This window comes from Limulus polyphemus, unplaced genomic scaffold, assembly GCF_000517525.1.
Source record: "Limulus polyphemus unplaced genomic scaffold, Limulus_polyphemus-2.1.2 Scaffold146, whole genome shotgun sequence".
Classification (NCBI taxonomy): domain Eukaryota; kingdom Metazoa; phylum Arthropoda; class Merostomata; order Xiphosura; family Limulidae; genus Limulus; species Limulus polyphemus.
In genome coordinates, this window is record NW_013665756.1 from 721,149 (window position 1) to 731,773 (window position 10,625).

At 30.6% G+C, this 10,625-nt stretch overlaps 1 protein-coding gene across 5 annotated transcripts in view; it reads left to right on the forward strand.

Annotated features, from left to right (window-relative positions):
* Nucleotides 1-10,625, forward strand: part of LOC106475421 (DNA topoisomerase 2-alpha-like) — a 114,630-nt gene that overhangs the window by 98,598 nt on the left and 5,407 nt on the right. For 3 of the 5 annotated variants that reach the window (XM_013936108.2, XM_022380628.1, XM_022380618.1), the window contains 4 exons: nucleotides 1,539-1,591; nucleotides 4,473-4,574; nucleotides 7,716-7,883; nucleotides 8,427-8,584. In XM_013936108.2, the coding sequence (XP_013791562.1) occupies nucleotides 1,539-1,591; nucleotides 4,473-4,574; nucleotides 7,716-7,883; nucleotides 8,427-8,584 (481 nt within the window). Of the gene's footprint in view, nucleotides 1-1,538; nucleotides 1,592-4,472; nucleotides 4,575-7,715; nucleotides 7,884-8,426; nucleotides 8,585-10,625 lie in introns of those variants that run through there. The other 2 variants (XM_022380624.1, XR_002609299.1) reach the window with 2 other exon arrangements.

Here is a 10,625-nt window from a genome sequence, read left to right on the forward strand (position 1 = left end):
AATAGACCATTCGAAGCTTTTACTTGTTGTTAAACAAATGTTTAAACAACTAATCAATTATGTACTACAGCTGCCTTGTGTTGGCTAACAATATGAAGAATTAAATTGTAGCGGAATGCTACAATTCTTCAAATGCCTATAGAATGATAGGTTTCTTTTTTGTGAGTGTGAAACACTTAAATACACCATTTTGAAGTAGGGTTAAGTTTCATCAACAGTGAACAGCAAAAAAAAAGATGACCCAGGTAAGTACTGTATTTCTTGTTTTTCGTGTGTATTCTTTATTTGTTATTATAAAAGTAACTAAAATATAACAATTAGAAACTTATTAGGTCAGCTTATGTAAAATAAATAATGATAATATAAAAAATTTTCACAAGGTATGCTCGCAAGTAGCCTGTGCAATATGGTAACGTGAAATACACATTGGCCAAGTAATTCACAAGGCAAGAAAACAATATAATTTTGTATAAATAGATGCATACTGTTACAGTCTTTAAGCTACTTGGATAAACAATTGTGGTTTCCTGTTACAATTGGCAGAAAAAAGGGTAACAAGTAACTTGTGCAATACGGTCATGTGAGCTACACATTGGCCAAGTGATTCACAACTTGTGTGGCAGTTAGACATGGTTCAAAAGGCAATAACAATAAAATTTAGTATAAATAGATGCATACTGTTACAAGCTTTAAGCTATGTAGGATAAACAATTGTGGTTTCAGGCTACAATTGGCAGAAGAAAGGGTAAATTAGAATTATTTTCTGATTTCTTTATGATGGTTACAAGGTCGGTCAAATCAACCAACCCTGTATAGAGTTATAGTATAGAAAATAAGAAATACAAAATAAAGTTTTTCTGAAAAAACAAAAACATTTTGTATTTATTTGGGTGGTTTTGGGGATTATGCAAACAAAATTTGAAAATTATGGATTAAGAAAAGTGTTTTTAATCTTAACATGAAAATCACTGTGCTTGGAGCAGTCTACACTCTGACATCATATAATTATGGACAAAGTTTTAGTAAAAATACCTAATTAAAGATTTTGATCTTTTGTCTACAAAATACTTTTAAGGTTTATTGAAAGCTTGCCAAATTTTGTGAAGATACATTAAGTACTTTCAGAGCTATATGTATACCAATCTAGTTACATAGTAGTTACAAGGTCATGTAATATACACGAACCCTTTGTGATAGGGTTAATAGATTATGAAGGTTCTTATCATCATTAGTTTGTGTAAAAATCCTTATCAAATTTGCATCATTACTCTATGTTTCTGTGAAAAGAATGTGAAATTCTTACCATTAGTCTTATTTTATTGTAAAAATTTATGAAATTCATATCACTAGTTTTGTGAAATTCGTGTTTCATGTGAAGAGCTGAAAGCATTCTTAAAATGAACTGCTACTATTTGCAATTCATGTCATCATGTTTCATGTGAAGAGCTGAAAGCATTCTTGAAATGAACTGCTACTATTTATTGCAGTTTTGAAATTCATTGGGAAAAGGAAAATTTCATTATGTATGTCTGTTTCAGGTCTCAGCCAGAACCTCACAGAGAGGAAAAAACAAATGAAAATCAAAATGGAAGTAAGTTATTCAAAAAATTTATTTGTTCTTATCCTTGTAAAAATGTGTTTGGATATTAGTTATTAAGTTAAAATACAAGTTAATATAATCAATCTTCAGACTTAATGCCTTGAAGTGCTTCAGAAGATTAGCATTAATTTTGAGAAAGGCTTCATTAATTGAAATTCTGTTATTGCTATGACAGGATCTTTTGTCATGATTAGCATTTTGTTAGAATATATTATCAATTGTGGTGTTATTATGTGTAATGGTGTTGATGGGATTGTGTGTGTGAGAAAATACCATTATTTAATAGAATTTATGGTTATAGTGTGTATGTCCTACATAGCTTAGTCTACTGGGGAACTTGATAAATATAAATACAGAAACATTACAGATACTGTCAGTGTAATGAAGACTGTAAATTGAGTCATAGGAAAAGAATCACAAGTGAAACACATGTTGCATGATATCTGCTATACATGAGACCAGCATGATTGAAATTTTATTATACATTATCCAATAAACACTAAGATCAGCAAAAAGTGTCTGAAAGTACCTTTGCAAGAAGTTTACAGTGGCAGGGCATCAGCTGTATTAAGCTTCAGAAACGTGATTACTTTATGGAGTGTCCGTTAACACATTTATGTACAATTAAGACCCTCTCAAAGAAAAAAAACTTTGAAACAAAAAATTTTCCTATATCCTTGCACCAAATGCACAACATTTGTTTCCTTCCATTATCTTGATGAGTAAAGGGATTTTTATTTATCCTTTTTTTTTCAGTCTGGATCCAAGATATGTCAGTATCAATATCTTTTTCACTTTCAGTGTTCACAAAGGGTTATAAAGTATAAATGTATAAAATTACATTTCTGACTGAAATTGATTCCATTATCAGCTGCTGGTCTGTATAGAATCAGTCTCATTTCTATCTCTTGGCTCTATAGCTCATAAACACATGCTTAATGTTTTTGATGAAAACAGTTCTAAAAACCAGTGTCAACAGAAATTTACTTATTAACCTATGTTAAATGTATTTATTTATTAAACTGCTATTCCTATGATTAAAAATAAATAATTGCCAACTTTAATTTATGGGCTGCTCTTGATATGATAACCTTGTTCTGTGAAATTCAAGTAGAGTGGAGGTCTATGGTTAGAATATTTATTAAATATTTATAATCTGCCACATAACATTCAGTTTAAGAAAACAAAAATGTTTTCATTAGGGTGGTCCAAAAATATAAAAGTGAAAAATTATTTAGCAGTAATATTTGCCTATATTCCACTACCACCAATAATGTTGAAAAACTGGATTGATTCATGCATATTTAAAGGTAGTGTAACTTGAACACTCCAGTATCATTATACATTATAGGGAAGGACAAGTAGATATTATTATGGTTTTTATTCAATATCAAAAACAAAGCTGCAAAAATCACTTGATTTCTTGGTCGGGCAGTCTGAACTGTTCTCGATTGAGAAGTATTTTGATAGCGTATATGGCTTTAGCCATCCAGTGTGCATGATCATGTGCTCCAGGAGCTCTGAACTTGTGGCAAACTTCTTCAAATTTGTGCCACCTTTAAATATTGATGTAGTTAGTTCAAAATTCAGTCTCCATATAAGGAATGAAAAAAATACATCTCATTTCTACCTTTTCATTTTTTACCATATATGCATGGACCACCCTAGCTTTCATCTCACGTAACAAAAGGAAAAATAAAAGTTTGATTCACCATGACACCGGATATATCATAATGCAATAGCAATCCACAGTGCCCCCTTCGGGTGGGTATTAACATCACCCAACACAAAATAGAAATAGTTAGACCTCAAAAACTATACCTGACAATGTTTTTTTCAGTAATTCCAACTTTCCATCATTTTTTTGTTGTAAAGCCTCTCAACACTGGAATCTTGAGGGTTGGGCTAAAACTCGGTGTCAGAGCAACAGAGGAATATAAACTGTGATTTGGTACAGAGGAACTAGATACGAGATGTGAACTCTATAGACATGTATCTACCTGGAACAGGGGTTTAGTTACCAACCATGAAATGTAGAGACATGTATCTACCTGGAACAGGGGTTTAGTTACCAACCATGTACTGTATAGACATATATCTACCTGGAACATGGGATTTACTTACCAACCATGAACTGTATAGACATGTATCTACTTAGAACAGGGTATTTAGTGACCAGCCATGAACTGTATAGAGATGTATCTACCTGGAACAGGGGATTTAGTTACCAGCCATGAACTATGTACCCATGTATCTACATGGAACAGAGGATTTAGTGACCACCCACAAACTTTATAGACATGTATCTACCTGGAACAGAGGATTTAGTGACCACCCACAAACTTTATAGACATGTATCTACCTGGAACAGAGGATTTAGTGACCACCCACAAACTTTATAGACATGTATCTACCTGGAACAGTAGATTTAGTGGCCAGCCATGAACTTTATAGAATGCATCTACTTGGAACAGGGTATCTAGTTACCATCCATGAACTGTATAGACATGTATGTGCTTGGAACAGGGTATCTAGTTACCATCCATGAACTGTATAGACATGTATGTGCTTGGAACAGGGTATCTAGTTACCAGCTATGAACTGTACAGACATGTATGTACTTGGAACAGAGGGTCTAGTTACCAACCATGAACTGTATAGACATGTATGTACTTGGAACAGGGGATCTAGTTACCAGCCATGTACTGTATAGGCATGTATATACTTGGAACAGAGGGTCTAGTTACCAACCATGAACTGTATAGACACGTATCTACATATATCACAGAAGGTAGTAACCAACCATTAACTGTATAGAACTGTAACTATAAAGAAATATATGTATACATACATGTATATATATTTTTATTAGGATCAACACCTGAAATGATTATATCAGACAGTGAAGACAGTTTTGATGCCCCACCATCCAGGACCACCAAAAAAACAGATGATACTGTTGGTGGAGATAAAGGTGTGTTAAGTTATGACATTTATGTATACACAGAGGATATAATATGAAGCTTGTACATTTTGCTTGTATTTTTACCCTCAAATTACTGACTTTTTATAGTTATTATTCATTACCATTGAGGTCCATTTGCCCATGCATTTAATATGTGAAAGACCACAGTATTAATAATTTCTAAGTACTGTACATTTTTCATAATGAATTTTGTTTACTATACAATGATATTTAACATTCTAAAATTTTGATTTCCATAAGTTTTAGATTTGCTTTAAATGTACTGTTTGAAGGGGTGTACGCCACAGAGTATCAGTAGTTGCTCATCAAGGGTCAATTCTTCTGATCAGATTCTAAATAACACTGCAACCATCCATTAAAGATCCTTTTTTTTTTTTGTAGGATCAAATTCCTTTGTTTGTTTTTTCTTTCATAGCATTATCAAATGAAAGGTGTCTTCATGCATGTTATAGCTCTAGTTGGTGTTTCACGTATTACTGTAAGTAATAGTTCAAGGATACATTACAACAAAAGCTCAAAGGTCAGGGAAATTAAGGGAATTTCATTTTGCCCAAGGTGTGTAAACCATACATTGTATGCACTTCCCAGAATATAGTTTACAATAACATTGTAAATATCTTGTATCTTCATGATTTCGTGCATATGCAGTTATGATCTGCTAATACTTTCTGTTCCAAATTCTCTGTGTGTATGTATGTATATATATATATATATAGTGGAAAAACTCTTAATTTAAATTTTAGTATTAACAATCCTGAGTATGAAAGAATACCAAGAAGTATCATTTTGGACAGCTGTTTATAAGTGATGTAAAAAAAATTTGTGTTAATAAATTCTGAGTAACCTGAATTTTATCACAATTTTTTCACACTTCTGAATATTATATCTGTCCATGACTGTTTTTTAGCCTTCTTCCAGATGTTTTTACCATGTGTGAAATTAACTCTTTCCACACAGGCTCAGTCAGTGTATCAACCTTGTTACCACAATGTAATCATCAGTTTCTGTACAATAACGTTGATATGTTTTGTGTATCTTTATGAAATTGGACACGCTTTTATTAAACATTACAAGTCTTTCGTAAACAAAAAATTAGAATTTTAAATTAAGTATTTTTACTAAAGATTTTTCTGTGAATATATAGGGTCAGAGTGTTGACTGCTCCAAATGCAAAGTAGTTTTTATGTTAAGATTAAAAATACTACTCTTCATCTGAAAATTTTCAAATTTCTTTTGTATAATCTCTGAAAACTAATTAAATATCAAACTTTTTTTTTCAGCAAAACTTTATATTTTATTTCTTATTTTCTCTACCCTAACTATATAGAGACTGTCGATTTGACCAACCTTGTAATCACCATAAAATAATACAAAATAAATCTAAATTACCCTTTTTTTCTTTCTTGTAGCAGGAAACTACAATTGTTTATTCTGAATAGCTTAAAGCTGGTAACAGTTTATATCTGTTTGTACTTAATTTTATTGTTTTATTGCCTTTTGAACTTTGTCTAATTAATAATCCCACCAAACAAGTTAAGTCACTCAGAGAACAGTAGCTAGTGTTACTGTATTGAATGATTTAATGCACAAGCTGCTATCAAGCGTACCTCGTGAAGAAGTATTATTATTATTTTCCATTATCTTACCTAATCTAACCTTATATAGCCTAAGAAATTTTGAATTCTTACATTTTATTTACTTTCATAATAATAAATAAAGAATAAACATGAAAAACAAGGAATATATTGCTTACATTTGACTATTTTTGATGTTGGTTGCCAGTGAAATTTAAGCCTACTTTTTTTTATACAAATGGTACTGTTATACTGAATAATTTTTATGTACTTAAATAATGCATCTAATAACACTGAATAATAACATGCATAAAGCAAACAATGTCCCATAACTGTCATAATGTAACTGGCCTTCTGACTATGATGTAAGAGCCTTAAAATAATTCCCAAAGCTTCTTGATCTGAACACTGCAGGTGAAACTTTAAAACTGAAGAAGTAATAGACAGTACCCTGTACTGAAAACAACATGTATAATATATCATTTAATAGATCAAAACTTCACTTTTCTGTTGGTTATAAATAATATAAAATGCCAGAGAAAGAACTATTGGCAATTTGTGAAAGAGAGGAAGTGGTTAGTGGATCTAATTTTCTAGTTTATGATTCCATAAACAAATAAGCTTGAAGGCTATAAAAATTAGACTTTGCCATAGTATGTTATAATAAGTAATTTATGTTAAATTCTTTACTTCAGAGAGAGGTAGTAAATAAGTTAGAGAAGGGAGAAGACCTAGAGAACAAATGTGATGATTGTTATACTAGAGGAAATTGATAGTTTTTAAAATACTCCTCCCTAATTAAGAACTTAAAACTTGTATAATATAAAACTTCGAGTTATTAAGTGTGTTTTGATGCTAAATTTATTCATATATATTGATAATAAAGTAGTTTAATTATATTTTGAATGTAACTTTCTAAAAGGTCATGACATAAGCACTTTGACCTACCCATAGCGATACAGTTAAGTGTCATGTATTGAATGTTGAAGTAGATGTTAAGTTGTTGTCGTTTCACTTTATTAAATGTAATTTGGGAACTTCCATATATTTATCACTTTGGTTTAAAAGACTTCAAATCATAATGTCAATATATATATATTATGAATTTTTTTTATCCAAAAAACATTTTCAGATATTTTACTTTCTGAAACTGGCTTATCTTGTCAATCTTCAGTCTGAAAGGTTATCTAAATTTGTTGTTTCCCCAATTTTGATTTGTTTTTCTCTTAAAGAGGTTTCAAGATACTGTCAAAAAGAACAGGGATTTATAACTACCGTCTAGCTTAGTATGTTTGACAAGAAGAAGGAATAGTTAGTTTTCATAAACTGTGTGTTAACTGAAATTAAAGAATACTGTATTTTTAAAGTATATAATGTTTTATTCAACCATTAAGATTAGTTATTTGAAAACCATATTTATCTTTGGTGTACTACATGATAGTACCAAAAGGTAGAAATATGCTTTTAAAAAAAACTCTATTTTTAAGTGAATTTGTTTGTGTATGATCGTATCCACATGCCATGAGAACTGTATAAATTTTCTTATTTGCAACAGATGGGCTCTTTGATTCTTTATTGGGAGGATCTTCTCCAGATAAAAAACCTGATGAGTCTATGTCTTCACTCAACATTGAACCATCAACAGTTCCCTCTGCAAAATCTGTTGATAGTGGTTCCAGCACAGATGATGATGAAAGAGCCAATAAACAACGGGAAAGCAAAGGTATTCTAACTGTAATTGTCATTAATATGTATATGTTTGTGTGTGTATATAATACAATATTTTTTTTTTACTTCAGGCTTTCAAAGTACTCTTTTTTTTTCCCCCTTCTTACTAACACTTCCAGTATTTTTAAGCTGGTCTTATTACATATGAACCTTTTATCAAAGTGCATATAATTACAATTTTAAGATTTTCCCAATACATTACTCTTTATGCAGATTGATTTTTTTTTTCTAACTAGTGGTGGATTTGTTAAGATAAAACTCACATTTATTGTACTAGTAGTGAAGGAGGAGGAGGAGGATAGATCTGTTAAGATATAACGGGAGGAGGACAGATTTGTTAAGATAAAACTCACATTTATTGTACTAGTAGTAAAGCAGGAGGATAGATATGTTAAGATATAATGGGAGGAGGACAGATTTGTTAAGATAAAGCTCACGTTTATTGTATCAGTAGTAAAGCAGGAGGAGGATAGATCTGTTAAGATATAACGGGAGGAGGACAGATTTGTTAAGATAAAGCTCACGTTTATTGTATCAGTAGTGAAACAGAAGGAGGATAGATCTGATGGCTCAGACAATGAATTTATTCCTGAGGTTAAGAAATCACGTGCTATACCTAAAAAACCAACTACTGGTGGAGGAGAAAAGAGAAAGAAAAAGGAAGCTACAGCAAAACCAGCAAAGCGTCCTAAAAAAGTAAGTTTTTACCAGATTAAAAAATTGTTTGTTCTCAGTTGGTACTGAATTACCCATGTCTTCTAATTAATTCAACAGCATGTTAAATATTTAAGAATTATTCTCAATAGGTCAGAGTGTATTAAAGTCATCATAAATATTAAAATTACCAAAGTTATCTATTGTACTATAAACTGCTCAATTCTTGGTTTGACATAACAGGGTTGGCTGTGACTTTATTTCTTATTGTTTTTACAAATTTTTTATTTGTTACATTTATGCATGAGTATTCTAAGTTCTAATATCAATTTCCTGTGTTCCTGCATATTTTTTAGTCATTTTCTTAGATAAGAATAATATTATCTCTTTCAATACAGAGTCGGTCAATGTGACAACCTCGTAACCATTTTGTGCTTGTTATAGTTTTTATGCTATAATTTTTAAATTAGTAAGTGAACATTAATGAAATTTGGCAGTTTATCAGTAAACATTACAATGCTTTCATATGCAAAATATCTGTTTTTTTTTAATTAAGTCATAAGGTTTGTAAAGCAATGTTTCTCTCATGCCTTTTTTTTTTTCTTTCACATCTTGCCTATCTATCATGCAAAGTAATTTTCGTTTAAGATTAAAAATCTTTTATGCATCAGAAAATTTTGAAATTTCATATGCAGAATCTTTATAATATCTGGATAGTTACCAAATTGTTTTTTAAGAAAAAACTTTATATTTTATCTTATTTTCAGTAATTAATCTCTGTACGGGTTCAATAGATTTGAACGATCTCACAACCACCATAAAAAATTAGGAAATAAACATAAATTATGCCTCTTTCATTCTAGAATGAACACAGATTATAACACGAAAACATAAATGTTTAGACTAAATAGCTTAAATTTCATAACATTATACATTTATTGTTTTTATTATATTGTCCTTTCACCTGTGCCTGGCTAACAATACAGAAGTTACAATGACGCGGCTCACCTGCACTCATGTTACCATATCAAATAACATAAAACCTTTGGTTTTTACAAAGTAACTTGTGTTGGCTGTTTTAGTCGACTATTATTTTGTAAAATACAGTAACATTTCAATTATTATACATTATATGTGTATATAGATTATTGCTATTTTGAAATAAGTTCTTAAACATCTTTTTCCTAAAACATAGAACAGTAAATAAAGAAGTAATGCAAACAATTATCTCTTCTAGTTATGACCTTTGTACTCAGTTGCTGCTTGACTCAGGTTGCACGTGGAGGATATGAAACAAAATATTTTTTTAGGTTTATATATACATTTGAATAACTAAAAAATCACAAATTACTACATCAGTACCATAGAATTCTACTATAATTTATCAAGCTTAGTAACTAAGATATATTTTACTCTAAAAAAATATGAAATTTTGAGCAGACTAAAGACACACCCTATCTCATTGAAATATTGGTTCAAAAAAAGAAATGGCTTGACTCAGGTTGCACGTGGAGGATATGAAACAAAATATTTTTTTTAGGTTTATATATACATTTGAATAACTACAAAATCACAAATTACTACATCAGTACCATAGAATTCCACTATAATTTATCAAGCTTAGTAACTAAGATGTATTTTACTCTAACAAAAATATGAAATTTTGAGCAGACTAAAGACACACCCTATCTTATTGAAATATTGGTTCAAAAAAAAAGAATGTCGCCAAGTCTGTTAAAATGGCTGAGAAAGCCATTATAGAGACATTCTGAGCTTCCAATTGGTTATTCATGTCATATATAGAAGTAAGAGTATATAAGGGAGTATTTCCAAAAATGGAAAGAGGTGGGTGGGGTGGCACTGTGTGTGTGATTTATTACATGAGCAATATCTTAGCAAATTGAGAAAATAAGAGACTGTTATTTTATATTCTAGCTTGTCAATATCGATAATTTGAGTTTCTACTTCGTTTGAAACTATAGACTTAGTATTTTGACTTCACAAACATCTGATTTGAACCACTGCTGCATTCATCATACCACGTGACACACAAAAACCAGTTTATGTGTTTTTTAATATTTGC